The 26543-nt window shown below is 37.4% G+C and overlaps 1 protein-coding gene across 5 annotated transcripts in view; it reads right to left on the reverse strand.

The window, feature by feature from the left end:
• The window catches only part of LOC123531249 (polycystic kidney disease 1 like 1-like), a 114712-nt gene that overhangs the window by 39300 nt on the left and 48869 nt on the right, over positions 1 to 26543 (reverse strand). For 4 of the 5 annotated variants that reach the window (XM_053517912.1, XM_053517913.1, XM_053517911.1 and 1 more), the window contains 2 exons: positions 13110 to 13226; positions 5570 to 5724 (listed from right to left, as the gene is read on the reverse strand). In XM_053517912.1, the coding sequence (XP_053373887.1) occupies positions 5570 to 5724; positions 13110 to 13226 (272 nt within the window). Of the gene's footprint in view, positions 1 to 5569; positions 5725 to 13109; positions 13227 to 19429; positions 19547 to 26543 lie in introns of those variants that run through there. The other variant, XM_053517915.1, reaches the window with a different exon arrangement.

The following is a 26543-nucleotide window of genomic DNA, read 5'->3' on the forward strand; positions in this document are numbered from 1 at the left end:
TTCTGCAATGATGCTGAATGACTACTTCTGATCCACTCTGCAATGATGTTGTATGTCTACCTCTGATCCAGTCTATGATATGATGCTGTAAGACTACCTCAGATCCACAGACAACCTGTACCTGTCATGTCTTAACAGCTGCATTACACCACCAGCGTGACACCTGAAACTTTGCTCACCTAGGTTATACACAGGCTTGAGACAAAATAACAGGCACGCCACACTAATGGCTCTATATAAGGGGCACATAACTCTATGTGACTCGTCAAACTGCGATGGCGTGAAATAACATGCAATGGAACCGCAGCCCCCTCTCTCAATGTCTTGTCCAACAGTGATGCCTTAAAAGGATGAAGACCCACTCACACTCTCCATGATAATGAAATGCTCAACATTCCTGAGTTTATATAGTTGTGAATTAATTTAATTCAATTCATGTACTAGTTTCTAGACATGCTTTATAGGTGTAATGTACACAAAAGTACTGTAACATTTGTTGCATTATGAAAAATCGTTATCATCGATAAATAAAACAGATGCTGGATAATGAGATAGCAATCCTTGACTACATCAATAAGTAAATTTTAAAACTGTCTAACTATGAATGTCTTACCAGACATAAGAATGTTTCTTTTAAACTTCAAACCAGTACTGTATCAAACATACGCAAAAATTAAATCGCATGCTTCTAGAATCAGAATTGGTCAATGCAGACAAAATGCCCCTTTGATTTTTCCAGATAGTTCAAAAATGTTTCGCTTTAATGTTCCGTAATTTTTCGCAATTATTGTTTTTTTTTCAAATTTCATTGTGGCGGTACGGTCCGCCTTCATGTCAGTCGTGACGTTTCTAATTTCTGTTCCTTGCTGTAACATATTTTATCCATGACAAATACTGCAGTCTCACAGTCCATAAACTTTCTCACTGAGATTCCATGTTAGAATTAAATCCTGCATGAGGATTGAAGACAATTTTTGCAACACAAACAGTTATTTATGATCACTGAATTTCCTTGCCGCAATAAAACCTGATTGCATTTCAATGAAATTCAATAGTTCTACTTCAAGTAAAATGCAAAGAAAGGGAAATCTTCCGTAAAACAATTTATCTGAGTAGTTTGAAGCGCAATGTAAGTTTATGTGTAGGCTGTAATTCCATACTTTGAACTATTTTCTCTACGCAGCAGTATATTTCTGTAACAGTTTTGAAAGAATGATACACTAAGTCTTAGAACTGCCAGGCCAAAAACATCGGACATGACACTGCTAATTCTATTTATACATTTGTAAGAACCTGAAAATTCTTTTAACAGACTATTCACAAGTTTTCATTGCCTGGCAACTTAGCTCAATAGGGAGGAACACGGGGTCGTGTCTTTGATCACCGACAAGGCATTTGATCTATGTGACAATCTGACAAAAGACATTGTGTCTGAAATCATTCGTTCTCCACCTCTGATTCATGTGGGGAAGTTGACAGTTACTTGCGGAAAACAGTTTTGTACTGGTACAGGATCCAGGAAAGCTGGTTATGTTAATTGCCTGCCGATAAATAACTGAAGTACTGTTGAAATATGGCATTTAACCCAAAACAAACAAGTTTTCCTGTTAATATTATTACGACTCAAAGCAAGTGAAATCAGCTCTACCCATGTCACAGCCTATTATCCCAAATTACTGTAAAATCTTTTACCAGATAGTTCAAAAATGTTTCGCTTTAAAGTTCTGTAATTTTTTGTAATTATTATGTTTTTTTCAAATTTCGTTGTGGCGGTATTGTCCGCTTTCATGTCAGTCGTGACCAAAACAGTTATTTTTAGAGGAACTTTGTGGACTTCAACCTGCATATAAATGAGCAGTACTTTTATTTCTTTCCTGCGATTCTATTTTGTTAATTGATGCAACCACGAATCTATGAAAATTTGTCCCCCACAAATGTTAAAAACTTCACAGTATAACTGTGATTTTTCATATATTTTTTTTATTCTGGGCTTAGAACATCAATTAAAACTCATTTTCTGATGAAAAAGAAAATTAAAGAAAACTTACAAGGTGCTTTTAATGCTTGTTTTCTGGTGTTCATGCTTGCGAAAACCTTGCTTTTAAGCACTGTCATTTAACATAAAGTTCCTTCTGGGCTTTAACTCAGTGTTTGCATTATTCAGCAAGGTTTGCAGATGCATGAAGACAAAAGATGTTGTTTTTTGAGGTTTTAAGTTAATGTGAAGATCTTAATATATAATCATAATATATAAATGTGAATATCATCCATATATCCTTTCCACAGCCTTAACGTACTAAAATGTATTAGCGTCTGATGGCCCTTCCACGCTTCCGTAGAAACAACATTTATTACACGAAACTTATTTTGAAAATATTTCTGAAATGTCTAGGTCTGCAGCTCTCAAATACGGTTATATCTTACATCTGAGGCATATACTGACACTCTCAGACAACATCAAAAATGACATTTTGAGGGATTTGATAAGTTCCAAATTATCAATGTACCCTTGGTCCGTTACGGACCCCTGTGGGATTTCTGTTTATCCAGAGCTCAAATATTTTTTCATAGATTAAAAGCTGACATGCTGTACTAAAGCCCAGGTAATTTCAATTCGTAATAAAGTGCTGAAAATTGGCTCCCCAATAGCAAAAAAAAACAAGAGGGCCATGAAGGCCCTGTATCGCTCACCTGACCTACTGACCTAAAGATCATCAAGATCAACATTCTGACCAAGTTTCATTAAGATATGGTCATAAATGTAGCCTCTAAAGTGTTAACTAGCTTTTCCTTTGATTTGACCCGACGACCTAGTTTTTGCCCCCACATGACCCAGATTTAAACTTGACCTAAAGATCACCAAGATTAACATTCTGATTAAGTTTCATGAAGATACAGTCATAAATGTGGCCTCTAGAGTGTTAACAAGCTTTTCCTTTGATTTGACCTAGTGACCTAGTTTTTTAACACACCTGACCCAGATTTAAACTTGACCTATAGATCATCAAGATTAACATTCTGACCAAGTTTCATTAAGATATGGTCATAAATGTGGCCTCTAAAGTGTTAACTAGCTATTCCTTTTATTTGACCCCTGTGACCTAGTTTTTGACCCGACATGACCCAGATTCGAACTTGACCTAAAGACCATCAAGTTTAACATTCTGACTAAGTTTCATGAAGATGCAGTCATAAATGTGGCCTCTAGAGTGTTAACAAGCTTTTCCTTTGATATGACCTAGTGACCTAGTTTTTGACTCCATCTGACCCAGATTTAAACTTGACCTAAAGATCATCAAGATTAACATTCTGACCAAGTTTCATCAAGATATGGTCATAAATGTGGCCTCTACAGTGTTAATTAGCTTTTCCTTTGATTTGACCTGGTGACCTAGTTTTTGACCCGACATGAGGCAGATTCAAATTTGTCCTGAAGATCATCAAGTTTAACATTCTGACTAAGTTTCATGAAGATATAGTCATAAATATGGCCTCTAGAGTGTTAACAAGCTTTTCCTTTGATATGACCTAGTGACCTAGTTTTTGACCCCACCTAACCCAGATTTGAACTTGAGCTATAGATCATCAAGATTAACATTTTGACCAAGTTTCATTCAGATATGGTCATAAATGTGGCCTCTACAGTGTAAACTAGCTTTTCATTTGATTTGGCTTGGTGACCTAGTTTTTTATCCTACATGACCAAGATTCAAACTGGACCTTAAGATCATCAATATTAACAATCTGACCAAGTTTCATGAAGATACAGTCATAAATGCGGCTTCTACAGTGTTAACAAGCTTTTCCTTTGATTTGACCTGGTGACCTAGTTTATGAACCCAGATAACCAAATATCGAACTCGTCCAAGATTTTATTAAGGGTAACATTCTGACCAAGTTTCATTAAGATTGGGCCAAAAATGTGACCTCTAGAGTGTTAACAAGCTTTTCCTTTGATTTGACTTGGTGACCTAGTTTTTGACCCCAGATGACCCAATATCGAACTCGTCCAAGATTTTATTGAGGGTAACATTCTGACCAAGTTTCATTAAGATTGGGCCAAAAATGTGACCTCTAGAGTGTTAACAAGCTTTTCCTTTGATCTGACCTGATGACCTAGTTTTTGATCCCAGATGATCCAATATCGAACTAGTCCAAGATTTTATTGAGGGTAACATTCTGACCAAGTTTCATTAAGATTGGGCCAAAAATGTGACCTCTAGAGTGTTAACAAGCTTTTCCTTTGATTTGACCTGATGACATAGTTTTTGATCCCAGATTACCCAAAATCGAACTCGTCCAAGATTTTATTGAGGGTAACATTCTGACCAAGTTTCATTAAGATTGGGTCAAAAATGTGACCTCTAGAGTGTTAACAGTCAAATTGTTGACGACAGACGGACGGACGGACGGACGGACGATGACGGACGCCGGACACAGGGTGATCACTAAAGCTCACCTTTGAGCACTTCGTGCTCAGGTGAGCTAAAAAGAAAAATAAAAAGTCCACGCACATACATTTAGACGGGGTGACCCCTGCACGTGACCCCTAACTATCTACAAATCAAAATGCAGCTTTTGTTTTCAAGTTTAGCATTTCTACTTTCATTTTATTTACTTCCAGAAATAGCTGAAGGTCGAGTGACATCATTTTCTGTGTTGTCAAAAACATACATATGCCTGGCGAGATTGCATAAATATAAGCTGGCCGTCCTAAGGATATAAGTCAGTTTGCAGGTCTTGCCACAAGGTTTGTTGAGTGTAAGTAAGAACTAAATTGGGTGATCTATGTGGGCTGTGGGACCAAAAATGTTGTATATTAAGGTCTAACTTTGAAGGTGAAGGTCATATTAAATATTGTAACCAGGAAAATAAATCCTCACACTTGCACGTTTCAATCAGAAATAAGCAAGTCATGGCAGTTTTCTAATATTACTGCTATCTGAAAAGCTGAAACAGGCTTCCATCCTTCATCAATGTATGAATCTCAGAGCTAACCCAATCAAATATTTCTTGGAATTATATACTGAACTTTATATTCTGATAAATTGGGAGTTCTAAGAAAATGATCTCCAGTTTCAGTAATATAAATGACATTTCAAGATTTTAAAATTTCCGATGTTTCAGAACTGATATTTTCAGCGGTCAAGTTACAGATAATGCCTTCTGCACTCCCACCAGTAGACACAGTTACACTGTAATAGTTATACCATAGGAAGGGTTTAATTAACGGCAGCTGTCAGAGACAGCAAACTGGACTATTTCAATGCTGGATAGTGATTTACTTTATTTAATAATATACTTCAAACAGCATATCTAAAGAAAATACAGGTATCAACAGAAAGATTATTACCTCTGCAATTTATACTGCTTCGTCAAAGAAAAAAAAAACCCTACATGTGAAAAGTTCCTGAATTGCCAAGAAAAATTCAAGCGAAGAAATTTGTAGGATATGGGTTCACCCCCACTCCCCCTCCACCCCCGCTTTGGGAGGAGCCTTCCTTTCTTGACAGGGGTAACTTCAATAAGAAAATGCACTTTGGCGATATTATATTACTGTAAAACTTACCTTAATAAAGCAGTGATTGGGAAGAGCCTTCCTCTCTTCACAGGGGTAAATCTAATCAGGAAATGTAATGCATGTTCAAAGTTGTTGGCTGTTATATTAAATTGGTGAACATTCATAGACCACTTGTTCAATACCAGGTCTTCAAACACTACAGTCTGAAATAGATAAAAATCCCTTGTTAACAAATATATGTGTTCATTTCTTAAATACTCATTGACTATGGAACAGAAATCTTATTCATGTTTTGTGTATAACTGCATTTTCTTTTCTTTCTTACATATGAAATTATTGCTTGTCCGACTTACAAATGTTTCTGACAACCACATTTATGCTAATACAGTTGGCCACTTCTGAAACACTCATTTTACTAGTGCAACTGAAATCTTGATATATGCCTTTTACTTCTGAAATTACTTCTTAACTATTCATATTGTAGTAAGTTACTGTTACATTTTGACCACTCTTTGACAAGGTGAAAATGACAGTGTGGGCAACAGATTTACCTGGCAACTCTGTAATAACTGTGCAGCGTACAGACCTGATACTTTCCAAACCCTGTAAATGACTCATGGGAGTGGAGAAAAACCTGTTTTTATGGTAGAGAATCTGGCAAGTGTTTTCTTGGACTGTCATAGAGACGCAGCACGAGTGATTGCATCAATATATTTTCATTACTTCGGTCCCTGAATATTTCAGACTAGATTGTACTTGTTGATTCTGTCATGTTCTTTATTCGTATCATTATTTCCAGTTATATGATCAATATTGTAGCGGAGAGACAATTTTCCTGAGTAATGTCTTGAATACAGAAATGTTTGGCAAGTCCGGGAAGTTCTAATCACTTCTGTACAACACAGAACATCATTACAGACCTGTTTGGAGGAAAAATGTCTTATCTGCATATTAATGAAGTAGTAGATAGAATAGTTTAGCGCTTTAATCCCTCAATTACGACTATATAGGAACATTTCATTAATTAACAGGAAGCTGACATATACAAAGGCTAAATATAATCATGTGAAAGATTTAAGTACTTTTATCGTTTACTGAAGCTACAAGTTTTAGATAAGACTATGTTTTATACGTTATTGAAGAAATGAAATTATTTTTTTCAGAGTTCATTCAAGATGAATGACAGAATGTGATTGGCAAATCCGTGAAATGTGCTAGTAGTTTATGGTTGATTTGTCACCCACTCAAACTCAAGACAACACAACCATTTTGTTATTCCCATTGAAACCTCACGAGATCAGTGTTTCACCATAATTTTTTTATTCATAACAACAACATGGCAGAGAATATTCAATGTTTCAGTATTCTAGTGCATAAAGTTTACACAAATTTGCAATAACTATGTACATGTCTGTTAAAACTGAAATAAACATGATAACATCTCTGAACAGGGTGCCCAGTGAGTGCATTATTAAAGCTACAATTTGTAGAAAAATGAAGATACGGAATTGCAGGGATGTAAGGATACTGTGTTGTTAAGAAATTGTATTGTAAGGATTTAGGCAAGTTCCCAGCAGAGTTCCACCCCAACTTGATAGTGATCTTGAAACTGTCTTATTACAATGTTACAGCAAAATATCCTGTGTTCCGTAACAAACACATATGTTGGACAAAACCACTACTTGACAAAATCCATCCTGCTCAATTTGACCAAAAGCAGACAAAAATATTATAATTATGTAGGGATAACGCTGATTTTTTTTGTATTATAACATCTGCAGAATCCTGAGGGAATGGTTGGTGTCCAAGCCTGGTAGGCTGAGGGTACGAATGTATCGCGAGGGATTCTGCAGATGTAATACCACAAAATGAACATGCACTAATGCTATTCTAGCATAAAACATGTGAAAAGTTATTTGTCCCACAACATCATTAAATTTTCATGAAATGCCCGGGAATATCTGTGTTGTTTTATCAACCTGATGTAATTTCCTTCTCAATTACCCATTTTGTGGCCGTAATACGTTTACGCTTTGCAACAAAATGTATATAAAAAGGTGTTTTTTTAAGGAGCACAAGAGTCTCCCTGTTAACATACGTTTACTCTCCTGTTAGAACACCCCTGAAAACTGACAAGAAGAGCAATTTTATGCTAGAATTTTGGAGGGTTAGGAGATTCTGGTGTGTGAGTGTGTTGTGGGGGCCTGGGGTTTGTGTGTATTTCAACATACACAACAACAATGTCAGCATGCAAATTTTCCATAACAAGTTTCACTGTTTATAGTAAAGGCCATTGTCCTATGGAATTTATTTAAAGTGATATTAAAAGCCGAGAGAGAGTGACAACTGCTGTTATATCAATCACAGTGTAAACCCCATGCCGGGAACCAATACTCTCAATCTGATGGAAAAAGCATCGTCTCAATTATATCTCAAAAATATCAGTTTTCAACCAAGTGAAGTCTGGTAAATGTCAGCAACTTACTTTATTAGACTAAAACAGACAATATACATCCAGAGTTGATGTAAAAGAAGTCCTCTTAACACAGTGCTGATTTCATCCAGAAAGACATAAAACAAAGATCTCAGACTAATACTGCCACGGAAATTAAACCAGTAACAACAGAATGGTCATAACCTCAGACGTCTGGTTAAACTGCAAAACAGTTTCTGTCAGTTAGGGACACTTTTAGCACATCCTGTTTTTAGAGAAGACTTAACTGAAGAAATTTAATTTGATTCACTGTCTTTGTTGGGTTCAATGACTTTTGTCTTTATGGCTCTTGTTTTTATGACATAATAAAAGAACAATACATTCCTATGCTTTGAATCAGAATAAGGGGCCCGGGCCTCCATGACCGAGTGGTCAAGGTCGTGAACTTTAGATCACTTGCCCCTTAATGACATGGGTTTGAAACTTTGCTTCAGGTGGCAGAATCTGTCATGTGAAGAAGCTGGCATATGGAAGGTCCGTGTTCTATCCAAGTGCCTGCACAGAGCACATGTCTGATACAATGCCCCGAGTGTGATTACTCCACCACCTAAAGGCCCCCCGAGTGCGATTACTCCACCACCTAAAGCTGGAAAAGTAGTTTTTACGACCTAAATTGTGTCGGTGTTACTCTAAACCCAGTCAAAACAAAAATTAGCATTCAATAGTCATATAAGAATTCAGCAAAGGCTTTCTTTTATGATGAACAAATCCTAAGGATGTTTAATGACTACCTAACCCAGCAACTGCTGGTAAATCCCACCCTCTCCCTCTCCCACCCCCTCCCTCTCCCCAATCCCTAACTCAACAACTAGTTTCTGGAATCCACTTCTCATTTCCTATACGGACTATCATTTCTTCATTTCCCAACAGTAAATATGAAATTGATACATTATATCAGAACCATACAGAATTTTCATATTTTAAGTGACCTGTTATATAAAGGATAAGATGGCAAAAGGAGTGTATACAGCAGACATTTAATGCCCATGATGTAAAGTAAAACAAACCCTTACAAATCCTTTTAAGAGGAATTTTCCAAAGTAAAAATTGATTTTTTCAGAACAAGATTACAAAACAAATAAAAAACAGAACTACAGATGGTTCTGTAACCATATCTCAGTCATAAATGTTTAAACCTCCAAAGGAAATAAATCTGTAACCATGTCTTGCAATACTATCTTATTGTCTTTAAAACAACAGAAGAGAAAATACCTTTCAAAGTTTCTACGAATATGGAAGGGGAAATATAGAATGGTTCTGTGCATAGACAAAACTTTGAAAAATGGTTCAGCCTGCCTCTAAAAATTTTTGAAAAAATGGTTCAAGTCTTCTAAAGATTCTTTGACAAATCGCTCAAAGTTACTAAAAATCTTCAAATGGATCTGGACCTCTAAAAATCTTTGACAAACTGGTACAGGGCCTTTAACTTTGACAAGATGGTATCCTATAGAATGGTTTTTATGACCAGTTTTACTCCAATCATGAAATATTTTTTACATAGTTTCTGTTAAGTTTTTTAAAAAAAATAACTTTCCTTTACTCAAGTTAACATTTGCCAGCCTTTGGCATACATGTATTTAAATCTTTTTAACTTAGGAAACAAACCCGAAACTTGCTGAATAACGTAATTTCTTCCGACAGTCAACTTCAGGGTTTTTTTCTTTATTGCTTGGTCAGTGAAAACAACTGACTTTAATAGAGGACAAGAAAACATAAAAAACAAGAGGACCATGATGGTCCTGAATCGCTCACCTCTTCCCACATGACCCAGTTTTGAGTATGACATCGTTTTTTCTATTATTTGATATAGTGACCTAGTTTCTGAGCTCATGTGACCCAGTTTTGAACTTGACCTAGATATTATCAAGATAAAAATTCTAACCAATTTTCATGAAGATCCATTGAAAAATATGGTCTCTAGAGAGGTCACAAGGTTTTTCTATTATTTTGACCTATTGACCTAGTTTTCGAAGGTACGTGACCCTGTTTTAAACTTTACCTAGATATCATCAAGGTGAACATTCTCACTAATTTTCAGGAAGATCTCATGAAAAATATGGCCTCTAGAGAGGTCACAAGGTTTTTCTATTTTTATACCTACTGGTCTAGTTTTTGTCTGCACATGACCCAGTTTCGAAACTGACCTAGATATCATCAAGATGAACATCCAGATCAATTTTCATGAAGATCCATTGAAAAATATGGCCTCTAGAGAGGTCAAAGATTTTCCTAAATTTAGACCTACTGACCTAGTTTTTGACGGCACGTGACCCAGTTTCAAACTGACCTAGATATCATCAAGATAAACATTCAGACCAACTATCATACAGATCCCATGAAAAGTATGGCCTCTAGAGAGGTCACAAGGTTTTTCTATTATTTGACCTACTGTCCTAGTTTTTTATGGCATGTGACCCAGTTTCAAACCTGACCTAGATATCATCAAGGTGAACATCCTGACCAATTTTCATGAAGATCCATTCAAGGGCATAGCCTCTAGAGAGGTCACAAGGTTTTCTATTTCAAGACCTACTGACCTAGTTTTTGATCGCAGCTGACCCAGTTTCAAACCTGACCTATATATCATCAAGACAAACATTCAGACCAACTTTCATACAGATCCCATGAAAAATACGGCCTCTAGAGGTCACGATTTTTCATTATTTGACCTACTGACCTACTTTTTGAAAGCACGTGACCCACTTTCAAATTTGACCTAGATATCATCAAGATGAACATTCTGACCAAATTTTATGAAGATCCATTCACAAGTATGGCCTCTAGAGAGGTCACAAGGTTTTTCTATTTTAGACCTACTGACCTAGTTTTTGACCGCACATGACCCTGTTTCAAATTTTACCTAGATATCATCAAGATGAACATTCAGACCAACTTTCATACAGATCCATTGAAAAATATGGCCTTTAGAGAGGTCACAAGGTTTTTCTATTATTTGACCTACTGACCTAGTTTTTGATGGCACATGACCCAGTTTCGAACTTGACCTAGATATCATCAAGATGAACATTCAGACCAACTTTCATACAGATCCCATGAAAAATATGGCCTCTAGAGGTCACAAGGTTTTTCTATTATTTGACCTACTGACCTAGTTTTTGACAGCACGTGACCCACTTTCGAACTTGACTTAGACATCATCAAGGTGAACATTCTGACCAATTTTCATGAAGATCTTGTGAAATATGTGGCCCCTAGAGAAGTCACAAGGTTTTTCTCTTTTTAGATCTATTGACCTAGTTTTTGATGGCACGTAACCCAGTTTCGAACTTGACCTAGATATCATCAAGATGAACATTCTGACCAACTTTCATAAAGATCCCACAAAAAAAGTGACCTCTAGAGTGGTCACAAGCAAAAGTTTACGGACAGACGGACGGACAGAGGGATGCACGCATGGACGGACGCATACACCGCACAATCACAAAAGCTCACCTTGTCACTTTGTGACAGGTGAGCTAAAAACAAATATATATATTTCCAAGAAACTATTCTCTATTTGAACAATAAATGATCATTTTACAATGGTTATTATGGATAACCAGTCTAGATTCCAGACTCATAATCATAAAACATCTGTTTTTGTACACGGAAAACAAGGTACTTTGCAATAACAGACACAAATTTTGCTGTAAAACTCTATCCTATAGCTAACTATTAAAAACCGTCTTTTATGTTCTAGACATAAGAATTACAGTAAATAGAGATTACGTGTTCTGGCGTACTTCAAGGGCTTATTACGAAGTGCTTAAAAATGTGAAAGACCCTAAAAAGTAAACACTCGACTTGGTAAGTCAAGAAATTAGCCACATAAAATATATATTAACCAAGTTAATATGGGCACTTTGTGAGTCAATTTTCATTGTCAGACAGTTGATTAAAACTGTGAAGTGGTTGGTGGCACACCAATGTCAATCATATATTTCTTTCTAGAGTGAAAATGGTGTTACAATTATGACACTCGCGCCGGATCGGAAGAGAAGACATCAATGTCTTGCTAGGCAGATAAATCAGAAAATAATTCTAATCGCTGTATCTAATCATAATTAGGTGTCCGAGATGTGGGACTGTTGGAGGTGAAGGACAATTACCTAATTAGATCAAATTTTGTAATTCAGTAGAATATTTCCAAAGGTTGTTAATAGTATAGTGATGTACTACTCTAAATCAATTATGGGTGGCTGTGAAACAAGTTCTACAACATTCATTATAATCACTCTTAACACCTCATTCCTGATGGAATTGATAGTCAAGAGGGTATGAGAGAAGAGAAGGCAGTTTTCCTTTTCGATGCTGAATGCAAAACAAGATACATACTGGTATCATTGTTCATGTTTTTATTAAGAAACATCTATGGAATGAATCCTGCACCTCCCACACAAAAGCAGGTGCTCTACTACTAGACTACTGAGGTGGTTAACCCTTATCATGCTGGACAGGATTGATTCTGCCTTTGTGACCAGTGTAGATCATGATCAATCAGCCTGCATATCCGTGTAAGTACCCCTTTAAACATTTAATGGTACTGTCCAAACTGGAAGATGGACAAGTTCATTATAGAAATTTAGCAGGGTAAGGGTCAATAAGGTAACACTAGAGTAGCGCACAAAGTTTCTCAAAGTATCAAGCATGGGAAGGCAACTTCTGAACACATATTTTCTATGTTACTATTATCCATTTAAAACTTAAAAAAAATCCATATTTAGCGGGTCGTTTTGTGTGGTGGGGTAATGAGCAGGCGGTGGGTGGGGAGGGGTTTAGTTTCATGGGTTGCTGGATGTTCTGTTCGTCATGACATCCAAAAATGAAGTGGTAATCAATTATAATGAATACTGCCATATTCGTGAAATTCATTGTATGGAAAATAAATCATTCAGCTGACTCTACAATTACAACATACATACAATCAGACAGTTTCTTCAAAACAAACAAAGTCATTTTTGCATCATCTCACCACAAACTTACAACTTAATAACTTCGACTTGCAACTGATGAATAATGAATATAACAGCGGCCTGCTATGACAAAACTTAATCGGAGCATATACAGAGGCTTTTATTTTACAGAACATTTTACCTTTGGTGGTATATTTGGCAGATCTATGTGTATTTGATCCTGCGGATGTAAGCCTGCAATGCTGATTAGCTTCCCCTCACAGTCATACAGCTCTAGTCCTCCAACAACACTTTGTACCTGAAATCAATAAATATTACATGATAAAAATACAGTAAAACTCGGTTATAAGGAACTCTTTGGGGACACACAAAAAAAGTTTTGTAATATAATCGAGGTATGTTATATCCATATACCTCTGATGAAAGATCTTCTTCCCCGAGAGTCTAGCCCTCTACCGGCTCACCTTACTGTGCAGGCAATTCAAACATGACAAAAAACAGACACCACAGCATTTCTGAACTTACTGTGCAGGCAATTCAAACATGTCAAAAACAAACACCACAGCATTTCTGAACTTACCGTGCAGGCAATTCAAACACGACAAAAATGAACACCACAGCCTTCTGACCTTACTGTGCAGGCAATTCAAACACGACAAAAACAGACACCACAGCATTTCTGAACTTACTGTGCTGGCAATTCAAACACGACAAAAACAGACACCACAGCATTCTGAACTTACTGTGCAGGCAATTCAAACACGACAAAAACAGACACCACAGCATTCTGAACTTACTGTGCAGGCAATTCAAACACGACAAAAACAGACACCACAGCCTTCTGACCTTACTGTGCAGGCAATTCAAACACGACAAAAACAAACACCACAGCCTTCTGACCTTACTGTGCAGGCAATTCAAACATGACAAAAACAAACATCACAGTGTTCTGACCTTACTGTGCAGGCAATTCAAACACGACAAAAACAAACACCACAGCATTTCTGAACTTTCTGTGCAGGCAATTCAAACACAACATAAACAAACACCACAGTCTTCTGACCTTACTGTGCAGGCAATTCAAACACGACAAAAACAAACACCACAGCATTCGTGAATTGATTAACCACAAAGTCCAGGAAAATTAATCCCTCATGAATATTTATGATTTCGCGTTATATATTTTAAAGAATCAATTACACACAGCTACTGAGATATACCCACAATGCAGCAGTTCAATAGTTTTACAAACAGAGCTATGCTTCTGTCAACAGATCTTTTACAGAAATTGAACATCCCTGGAAATCAATTAATAACTCCCCCACAAGGTTACAGCAGATCACATTGATTAAACATTTGCTGAGTAATGTAAGAGATACTATAGCAACCGGTGATATAAAATCACTTAATTATTGTATGTATTTGTAGCTAAGAATGTATGTTACAAAAAATCCTACAAAAAGCACACTAAAACTTTCAAACAAACAGAACTATCTATAACACATTTTACTGCACATAATTTGCCCCTTAAAGCAGCCAAATAGAAGTACTATTGCTACTGTGCAATAAACTATTTACATACAATATACATATTTTGGATGAAACCCTAGACATTCCATTTGACAAAACATCTGTCTCTTTAACATGGTAATAAGCATTAGTGTGAGCTACATCTTCCCAAGAACAGACAAGCATTCCGAGCACCACCAATTTGATAGACAAGTATTAGCATAAATCAAAGTAGTTCTCAGAAAATCTCATTTGCATAATGCATTGGGAAAATTCTTGCCTATTCATGTGAATTGTCACACTAATTGAACGAGTTTTACGTCTCTTTCAAAGATGCGTTGTCAATTCAGTTCAGACCAGGCTGTGAATTCTCTTAAAGTCCATGCCTAGACAAGATAGATGGCCAATTCACTACAATCAAGGCCAATACCAATAACAGGGTAAGTTCACTGTAATATCATGTCGTAGACACATGATCGTCGGTCACATTGTTCCGACTTCAGGCTGATCAGTCTTTGTGTACTATCTTTTTAATGCTGCATGAGCACCATGCGAGGAAGCTACTAGTACCATTTTTCTTTTTTTTGTACGACACAACCAGGAAGCATACCCACGACCTCCCACACCCAAAGCAGGCGCACTACCCCTGGGGTATCGAGTTGGTTGAAAGATATATAAGGTACTATCATTGAAAAAGAAGCAAGAAACATGTTCAAACTGATTTTATCTGCATATAAAACTCATCAGCTGGATTTCGAAGTATGTAGCACAAAAATATGTTTAACTTGCTGAATGCGACAACTCAACATTCCTTCAAACTGATTAGGTAGTTGGAGAACTCTCCTCAGTTAACTAATGGGTAAACACAAATCTTAAAAGGAAATGCATTTACTTCCAGGTGTTTTGTTTTCACTTCCCTATAAAATTTTGATTTGTGAAGAACCAACAAATTCTTTATTTCATAAAGAAATCTGACTCAAGTTTTATACTATCCAAACAGATGATTTATATTCAGCATATAAAAGAGCCAGTTCTGGTCAATCTAACAGTACACTCCTTTGTTGCTGCTTTAACATTGTGCCATTTAAAACAAAAGTATGGAAGACATAATCCATATTCAAAACACATTGGCTTGCATAACATAATTTAATTCGTTTTCTGAAAAATCCATAGTATCTTTATGTCCCAGTACCCAGCATTAAAACTGTTTTGAGAATTGGGAATACATCTTGATTTTCTTCGAACTATACTGATACGAGACGCAAATAGCCAGAAAAGCTTTTATCACAGTTATAAAATTTCTATAAACGTCCGATCCACAATTTATGATTCAGAAGAAAGCACTTCGTGGATGCAAGAAGAGATTCTAATTATACCATATTAGGAAAAACAAGGTATCGAGTCAATTAAATTTAAGCTTAATTGGTTTTTCCACATTTTATCTGTCACGTTATAATGAAAGAATCATGTGCTGTATTTAATTAAAGCAATCGATGATCATTTGCACATTCAATTAAATAAATATCCGAGGTGGCAAGGATGTTCCGAACTGACAGTTGTACAATAAGGCACACACAGGGAAACCCAGAGAAGTTGAATTTTTGTTTTACTAAATTAGAATAAAGTGGGCTGTTTGCTGCTTTTTTGATTTCCTGAAATGTGAGATTTACCACCTAGTACAGAAAATCAATTTATAACATTTAACAATTCTATAGCAAGTTACCCACATATTTTAGGTTCAAACGAAATCCTCAATTTCTTTTTTTTTTAAATTTTGTTTTCCTCAAGGAAGAAACATATATTTTGGTATAGTGATACAATTATTATATACAGTCAAACCTGTGTTAAAGACCACCTCTGAACAGAGGTCACCTGGCTCTAAAGACCACATGTTTTGTTTCCCATTTTAACATTTACAGTGTATTTTAACCTGTGAATAAAGACCACCTCCCAATAAAGACCACATTTTGGCTCTCCGAAAGGTGGTCTTTATAGACAGTTTTGGATGTTATACTGATAAAATTCCAGACTTGGGAATTAATAACAGGACTTAATAAACTATCCAGAAAATATGTTTTACCATACTTCTAAAATATAATAACTTCATTAACAAAGATTTATGATACTGTATGGATGTTGTTATTTGATAAAAACAATTTTTCGTTTACATCTGGAAGCAAAGGAACTCATTACTTAAAACTGATCTTTGTCTGCACTGGTTGCAAAGGCAGAATCATTTGCCACCAGCAGGCTAATGATTAAGCAGGCTGACAATATCTTAATTTTTGCCTGATGGACACATAGTTTTGACCAATGATTGAATGGTAAGACATTCAAAGTGTTTTACCCTTATCATGCTGGACACTATTGATTCTGCCTTTGCGACCAGTGCAGATCATGAGCCATTGCACATCCATGCAGTCTGATCATGATCTGCACTGTTCGCCATTCAGTCAGTATGTTTTTGGTAAACAATTCCCTTTTAACAGTTAATGGTACTGTCCAAATTGAAAGATGGACAAGTTTATTATAGAAATTTAGCAGGGCAAGGGTTACACGATATCAGACATAAATTACCACATTTTTTTCTTCAAGTATTGAACCTAGGCCTGCAAACATGTATTGGATTTAGACAGGTCATGTTGCACAAACAATGGATAAAAAGTCACATATCTATATTAGTCTGAAATAGTTTTTCTTTCTCCAACATGAAAAGCCATATCTTGACATGTATTTTTTGTATTGTGTGAATTTTTTGTATTGTGTGAAACAATCAAATCTGAATTCAAGATATCTGCAATAGTTGTCATTGTATGCGACAGTACACATTGCTCATATTACTTGCATGTATCAGATAAGTACATTGGAAATGCATTACTTCTACACTCAGATTGCAAACTTGTAAACATGGTACCACCATGTACAAGGCTAGATTAGCTCTGATAATGAAAAAATATTCAATTAACTTATTAACAAACATTGCTAATTCAGTTGAACATAGGAGTTTTTATCTATGTTGCTAGGGGATTGGTCTATTATGTTTACATAAACTTAAGGAATATGATTAGCACATCTTGCTCTTTGTTCAGATGGAGACGAATTTGGGGTGTCGTAAGATTGTTTATAGTTAATCTTTACACGACAACTTGCTTTGGACTATCTTGTTTTTGGGCATTGTCTTACACTGCTACAAGTAGACACTGTCGTTAATGACTGAAAAATGTTGAAAAAGAGTTCAAACGAACCACACACACACATACTTTGTTTTAGTACTCGATCTGCTCTAAAATAAAGGTAAGGACCACGCCTCAATGGGTATCAAACCTGTAAGCTCAGCAGGTAATAAACATGTAATTCACCATGTAGAGAAGAACTTTAACCCCCTTACCCTATTGAACTTGTCCATCTTTCAATTCGGACAGTACCATTAACTGTTAAAAGGAGTGTGCAGGCTGATCATGATCTGCACTGGTCGCAAAGGCAGAATCAACTGTGTCCAGTATGATACGGGTTAAATAGAACGAACTACTTTGTGCCCTATATAATACATGCCGACATCTCTTCTTACAATAATTTGTGAACAGGGTGTTTAATAGCTGAACTGTCAACTCAAACCAATTGTCCAACTATTTATTAGAGATGAACTAGACAAAGTATACATGACTCGTGCAAACTTAAGAAAATGTGTTTCTATTTTGTAAAATAACAAGCAAGAAGATTAACTTACCTGTTTATACAGGTACATAACTATATATGTGTCACAGTATATTATAAAAATATTGCCGAATTAGCATTTTCTTTACTATTTCAAAAATTCCATTCATAGAAAATTTCATAACTTACTTGACGGCTTATATTACACCCAGTGAACATCACTTCGGTACAAAACGCTTTACAACTGTCACAAAGACAGTAATTTAATCAAGACACAATTATATTTAAACGGTGATATTTGTTACGACCTTTTCCTGGCTCAAAGGTTTTTGTCATAAGTAATATCACATGCACGCAATATGTACAACTAAAAAGCTAAAAACAACCTACATATGCTTATATATCAATGGGAGAAATATTATTATTATTATTATTATCATTATTATACCAGATTTATATAGCGCCCTTTTCATGATCAATTTCATGTTCAAACGCGCTTTACATAGTTCAAATGCAGCCACACAGGGCACATAATTCATCCTCTGCTAGTACAGACACAGAGCGATCTGACCAGAGGGACAGAGTGAGACAAAGCTTCCACGAGAGAGAGAGATCAGAAATCAGATACAGGCTTGTCCGGCTAACTTAGCCTAGCTCGTTGCGAATAGACAGCCTGGTTCTTTAACGTGCCCAGTGTATAGCACTGATACATGCAAGGATTGCCTGGGTTCCTGACCAGTACACCTTTAGTGGACATGGCTTTAAAAGGATACGTTCATTTCTGAAGGATGACAAACATGAGCCATTCTCTTAACATCAGAAACACTCGAGGCGTTGATTTCTTCATGCGAAGAAGCCATCCAGCGGGTTAACGAAAGGTTGGTGTTTCTACCCAGGTGCCCGCCAAAGATGAAATAATGCAAGGGAGGGCACCTGGGATCTTCCTCCACCATCAAAGCTGGAAAGTAGCCATATAACCTCCGATTGTGTCAGTGCAACGTTAAACCCAACAAAACAAACAAACAATACATCAGAAACCTGTAGATTTTTGGAACATTTGTGTAGATCATAATGAACAAGACATGCTCTTATCAAAAAGAAGAAATTGTAACAAAGACAGAAAGAAATTGTGGTACTTGTTGAATTATTTCCATATATCTAACTTACCTCTAAGTGGAATAGTTTCTCTACATGTTATAAAGTCCAAATAAATCAACTAATTAGCACGTATTTATATACATGAAAACAATCCAAAAATAAATATTCTAAATTTATTGCCTGTTCATTCCAAAATGCCTGTACATTTCAATATATCTATAAATCATAAATATTTTTCACCTGTCAATCAAGTTAACTCACTGCCACTCAACTGACTAGTGTGAAACCCTAACACGACCTTCGCATGTCGAAACTAATACAGTATGCAACATATCCATTGTTTATAGCTAATTGTATATACTCCATGGTTGCATTATTAGTCCTTGTTCAATAAAAGGTTATAAAGAAAATGTGTAGATAGTCCACGATAAATCATCCGTTAATTAGACAGCCCAGAATAAAGAATATTCAATTTGTTCACTGTGGCAGAAATATTCTTCTTTAAAAAAATTTACGACCTTGTATGACAAACTATTCAATTTCTCATAAAACTGATACAATGTGGATTTTTTTTCAGTCCTCGAAAGACATTAGTTTTCAGTGTCTTGATAATACCTTTAACATATAAGAAAAAACAAACAAACAAACGGATTAGAAAAGGGTTTTAGAGATAAACTGAAACTTTTAGAATAATAAGAAGTTTATATAAAATGTTAAAAATGACAAAAATCGGGCCACCACCACACACAATGAACTGTTCTCTAATTGATGCACTGTTTTCCCATTTACTTCAAGCATTCAATCATCAAAATTCAGGTTTTGTGTATAATTTCGTTATCTATGGTTTATATCAAGGAGACAGAATACCTAAAAAGATGAAATATTGTTTACAACCTGGAGACAAAGTAATTGAAATAAGATAAAATATTTCAAAACCAAAGCTATTTCTTTCTGTTGCTGAAGCACCCGAATTACAACATCCTTTACAGTTGTTTTATTGCAGTTTGGTTTAACACTTTTGCAGCAATATTTCTGGTCTGTACTGTGATCAATTAATCCATGAACTTGTTCTTGTTACAGTGACAACTTCTCCACATCAATTAGATGTTTGGAAGAAAGACCTTGAATAGATATACTGCCATCACAAAGTACATCCTGCCATCATAAAGAACTTACTGCCATTACAGAAAACATACTGCCATCACAAAGAACATATTGCTATCACAGAGAATATACTGCTATCACAAAGAACATATTGCTATCACAGAGAATATACTGCCATCACAAAGAACATATTGCTATCACAGAGAACATACTGCCATCACAGCAAACATGGTGCCATCACAGAGAACATATTGTATTGCTAACACAAAAAACATATTGCCATAACAAAGAATATACTTCCATCACTACAACAAACTGCCATCGTAGTGAACATACTGCTATCACAAAGAACATACTGCCATAAAAACATATTGCTATCACAAAGAACATATTGCCATCTCCATAGAGAACATACTGCCATCACAAAGCATATACCCCCCATCTCCAAGAACATATTGCCGTCACAAAGTACACATTGCCGTCACAAAGAACACATTGCCATCACAAAGAACATATTGCCATCACAGAGAATATACTGCCATCACAAAGAACATATTTCCATCACAAAGAATATACTGCCATCACAAAGAATATACTGGAATATACTGCCATCACAAAGAATATACTGCCATTAGAAAGAACATATTGCCATCACAGAGAACATATTTATGTATATGAAGACTTCATCAATCTGCCCTCTGTATAGAGTAAGACTTCACCAACCTTTTTGGCTTTTCTATATTTCAGACATACTGAAACTGTACATGTTGGATCCTTTCCCTTCTATCTCTGACTAGCTTGAAAAGGTTAATGCTATTTCTTGTAATGTTTCTTTTTCATGATCATCTTAAAAATTTTTAAGTTGGTTAAATTTTAACTGTCATTTCCCATACCTGTTCATGAAGTGTGTTTACCTGCTTATAAAACCACACAGCTTACAAAAATTACATGCTTTTTTACAGACATTTATAAAATTTCAACCTATCATTTTCTTTCACGTCAGGAGTGAGTAACATCCTAAAAATGCAGAAATTGATGGTAAACTTTAGACATCGTCTTAACAAAGATCCTTTGAGGGTGAATACTTTGCATAAGTGTCAGAATAAAACAGATTCTCACGAAACTGTAGCCTTCAGTTACTTGTTCAACAAAGCAATTAATAAATACAAGTTTTGTGCTTGTTTTTGTTTGTGAAATGATCGTTTGTGCATGAAAAAGGCAAAATACAAAATAATTAATACAGCGAGTGTTTTTCCCTTCCTGGACGTCCCGAGGGCATTCTGGTATCCTCTAGTCGCCACGTCTGAATCACAAGCATAATAAATGTTCCTCTCTCAATAAAGGCATGCCTACATTCTTGTTAAACACGTGTTTGGCAATGAGAAGTTTACATGTGTTTATTTTTCATTTCAACATCAAAGTATAAGCCTAGTACAGTACATGCCCCAGGTTGTTCTTTATAAATTACTATAAAACAAGCAGGTAAAGATTTATATATGGTTTATTTTGTACAGTCATACCTACACTTGTACCGGCCATCTAATCAACAGGACAAATAAATGGATTGTTTCCTCTTAGTTTATACACATGATTCTGAAGGAAGATTTCAACAATATTTAAATCAAACAAGAATCCAGAAAAAATATCTGACTCGCATACATATGATGAAAAATGAGTCATTACAAGGTTCAAACACATGATCTCTGTCCAGGTACATAACAAGGTTCAAACAGGTGACCTCTGACAAGGTAAATTACAGGGTTCAAACGTGTGACCTCTGACAAGGTACATTTACAGGGTTCAAATGTGTGACCTCTGTCAAGCTACATTACAGGGTTCAAACAGGTGACCTCTGTCAAGACACATTTAAGGTTCAAACACAAGACCTCTGTCAAGATATATTACAGGGTTCAAATGCGATACCTTTGTCAAGATACATTAAATGGTTCAAACAGGTGACCTCTGTCAAGGTCCGTTACAGGGTTCAAACAGGTGACCTCTATCAAGGTACTTTATAGGGTTCAAACAGGTGACCTCTGTCAAGGTCCGTTACAGGGTTCAAACAGGTGACCTCTATCAAGGTACTTTATAGGGTTCAAACAGGTGACCTCTATCAAGGTACTTTATAGGGTTCAAACAGGTGACCTCTGTCAAGGTACTTTATAGGGTTCAAACAGGTGACCTCTGTCAAGCTACATTACAGGGTTCAAACAGGTGACCTCTGTCAAGGTACTTTATAGGGTTCAAACAGGTGACCTCTGTCAAGGTCCGTTACAGGGTTCAAACACGTGACCTCTGTCAAGGTACTTTATAGGGTTCAAACAGGTGACCTCTGTCAAGGTACTTTACAGGGTTCAAACAGGTGACCTCTGTCAAGGTACTTTACAGGGTTCAAACACGTGACCTCTGTCAAGGTACTTTATAGGGTTCAAACAGGTGACCTCTGTCAAGGTACTTTATAGGGTTCAAACACGTGACCTCTGTCAAGGTACTTTATAGGGTTCAAACAGGTGACCTCTGTCAAGGTACTTTATAGGGTTCAAACAGGTGACCTCTGTCAAGGTCCGTTACAGGGTTCAAACAGGTGACCTCTGTCAAGGTACTTTAGAGGGTTCAAACAGGTGACCTCTGTCAAGGTACTTTATAGGGTTCAAACACGTGACCTCTGTCAAGGTACTTTATAGGGTTCAAACAGGTGACCTCTGTCAAGGTCCGTTACAGGGTTCAAACAGGTGACCTCTGTCAAGGTACTTTATAGGGTTCAAACAGGTGACCTCTGTCAAGGTCCGTTACAGGGTTCAAACAGGTGACCTCTGTCAAGGTACTTTATAGGGTTCAAACAGGTGACCTCTGTCAAGGTACTTTATAGGGTTCAAACAGGTGACCTCTGTCAAGGTCCGTTACAGGGTTCAAACACGTGACCTCTATCAAGGTACTTTATAGGGTTCAAACACGTGACCTCTGTCAAGGTCCGTTACAGGGTTCAAACAGGTGACCTCTGTCAAGGTACTTTATAGGGTTCAAACAGGTGACCTCTGTCAAGGTACTTTACAGGGTTCAAACACGTGACCTCTGTCAAGGTCCGTTACAGGGTTCAAACACGTGACCTCTATCAAGGTACTTTATAGGGTTCAAACACGTGACCTCTGTCAAGGTACTTTATAGGGTTCAAACAGGTGACCTCTGTCAAGGTACTTTATAGGGTTCAAACAGGTGACCTCTGTCAAGGTCCGTTACAGGGTTCAAACAGGTGACCTCTGTCAAGGTACTTTATAGGGTTCAAACAGGTGACCTCTGTCAAGGTCCGTTACAGGGTTCAAACAGGTGACCTCTGTCAAGGTACTTTATAGGGTTCAAACAGGTGACCTCTGTCAAGGTCCGTTACAGGGTTCAAACAGGTGACCTCTGTCAAGGTACTTTATAGGGTTCAAACACGTGACCTCTGTCAAGGTCCGTTACAGGGTTCAAACAGGTGACCTCTGTCAAGGTACTTTATAGGGTTCAAACAGGTGACCTCTGTCAAGGTACTTTATAGGGTTCAAACAGGTGACCTCTGTCAAGGTCCGTTACAGGGTTCAAACAGGTGACCTCTGTCAAGGTACTTTATAGGGTTCAAACAGTTGACCTCTGTCAAGGTACTTTATAGGGTTCAAACAGGTGACCTCTATCAAGGTACTTTATAGGGTTCAAACAGGTGACCTCTATCAAGGTCCGTTACAGGGTTCAAACAGGTGACCTCTGTCAAGGTACTTTATAGGGTTCAAACAGGTGACCTCTATCAAGGTCCGTTACAGGGTTCAAACAGGTGACCTCTGTCAAGGTACTTTATAGGGTTCAAACAGGTGACCTCTATCAAGGTCCGTTACAGGGTTCAAACAGGTGACCTCTGTCAAGGTACTTTATAGGGTTCAAACAGGTGACCTCTATCAAGGTCCGTTACAGGGTTCAAACACGTGACCTCTGTCAAGGTACTTTATAGGGTTCAAACAGGTGACCTCTGTCAAGGTACTTTATATGGTTCAAACAGGTGACCTCTGTCAAGGTACTTTATAGGGTTCAAACAGGTGACCTCTGTCAAGGTACTTTATAGGGTTCAAACAGGTGACCTCTGTCAAGGTCCGTTACAGGGTTCAAACACGTGACCTCTGTCAAGGTACTTTATAGGGTTCAAACAGGTGACCTCTGTCAAGGTACTTTATAGGGTTCAAACAGGTGACCTCTGTCAAGGTACTTTACAGGGTTCAAACAGGTGACCTCTGTCAAGGTACTTTATAGGGTTCAAACAGGTGACCTCTATCAAGGTACTTTATAGGGTTCAAACAGGTGACCTCTGTCAAGGTACTTTATAGGGTTCAAACAGGTGACCTCTGTCAAGGTACTTTATAGGGTTCAAACAGGTGACCTTTGTCAAGGTACTTTATAGGGTTCAAACAGGTGACCTCTGTCAAGGTACTTTATAGGGTTCAAACAGGTGACCTCTGTCAAGGTACTTTATAGGGTTCAAACACGTGACCTCTGTCAAGGTACTTTATAGGGTTCAAACACGTGACCTCTGTCAAGGTACTTTATAGGGTTCAAACACGTGACCTCTGTCAAGGTACTTTATAGGGTTCAAACACGTGACTTCTGTCAAGGTCCGTTACAGGGTTCAAACAGGTGACCTCTGTCAAGGTCCGTTACAGGGTTCAAACAGGTGACCTCTGTCAAGGTCCGTTACAGGGTTCAAACAGGTGACCTCTGTCAAGGTACTTTATAGGGTTCAAACAGGTGACCTCTGTCAAGGTACTTTATAGGGTTCAAACAGGTGACCTCTGTCAAGGTACTTTATAGGGTTCAAACAGGTGACCTCTGTCAAGGTACTTTATAGGGTTCAAACAGGTGACCTCTGTCAAGGTACTTTACAGGGTTCAAACAGGTGACCTCTGTCAAGGTCCGTTACAGGGTTCAAACAGGTGACCTCTGTCAAGGTCCGTTACAGGGTTCAAACAGGTGACCTCTGTCAAGACACATTTAAGGTTCAAACACAAGACCTCTGTCAAGATACATTACAGGGTTCAAATGCGATACCTTTGTCAAGGTACTTTATAGGGTTCAAACAGGTGACCTCTGTCAAGGTACTTTATAGGGTTCAAACAGGTGACCTCTGTCAAGGTACTTTATAGGGTTCAAACAGTTGACCTCTGTCAAGGTACTTTATAGGGTTCAAACAGGTGACCTCTGTCAAGGTACTTTATAGGGTTCAAACAGGTGACCTCTGTCAAGGTACTTTATAGGGTTCAAACAGGTGACCTCTGTCAAGGTCCGTTACAGGGTTCAAACAGGTGACCTCTGTCAAGGTCCGTTACAGGGTTCAAACAGGTGACCTCTGTCAAGGTCCGTTACAGGGTTCAAACAGGTGACCTCTGTCAAGGTCCGTTACAGGGTTCAAACAGGTGACCTCTGTCAAGGTCCGTTACAGGGTTCAAACACGTGACCTCTGTCAAGGTACTTTATAGGGTTCAAACAGGTGACCTCTGTCAAGGTACTTTATAGGGTTCAAACAGGTGACCTCTGTCAAGGTCCGTTACAGGGTTCAAACAGGTGACCTCTGTCAAGGTACTTTATAGGGTTCAAACAGGTGACCTCTGTCAAGGTCCGTTACAGGGTTCAAACAGGTGACCTCTGTCAAGGTCCGTTACAGGGTTCAAACAGGTGACCTCTGTCAAGCTACATTACAGGGTTCAAACAGGTGACCTCTGTCAAGGTCCGTTACAGGGTTCAAACAGGTGACCTCTGTCAAGGTACTTTATAGGGTTCAAACAGGTGACCTCTGTCAAGGTACTTTATAGTGTTCAAACACGTGACCTCTGTCAAGGTACTTTATAGGGTTCAAACAGGTGACCTCTGTCAAGGTACTTTATAGGGTTCAAACAGGTGACCTCTGTCAAGGTACTTTATAGGGTTCAAACAGGTGACCTCTGTCAAGGTACTTTATAGGGTTCAAACAGGTGACCTCTGTCAAGGTACTTTATAGGGTTCAAACAGGTGACCTCTGTCAAGGTACTTTATAGGGTTCAAACAGGTGACCTCTGTCAAGGTCCGTTACAGGGTTCAAACAGGTGACCTCTGTCAAGGTACTTTATAGGGTTCAAACAGGTGACCTCTGTCAAGGTCCGTTACAGGGTTCAAACAGGTGACCTCTGTCAAGGTACTTTATAGGGTTCAAACAGGTGACCTCTGTCAAGGTACTTTACAGGGTTCAAACAGGTGA

The sequence above is a fragment of the Mercenaria mercenaria genome, chromosome 11 (assembly GCF_021730395.1).
Source record: "Mercenaria mercenaria strain notata chromosome 11, MADL_Memer_1, whole genome shotgun sequence".
NCBI classification, from domain to species: domain Eukaryota; kingdom Metazoa; phylum Mollusca; class Bivalvia; order Venerida; family Veneridae; genus Mercenaria; species Mercenaria mercenaria.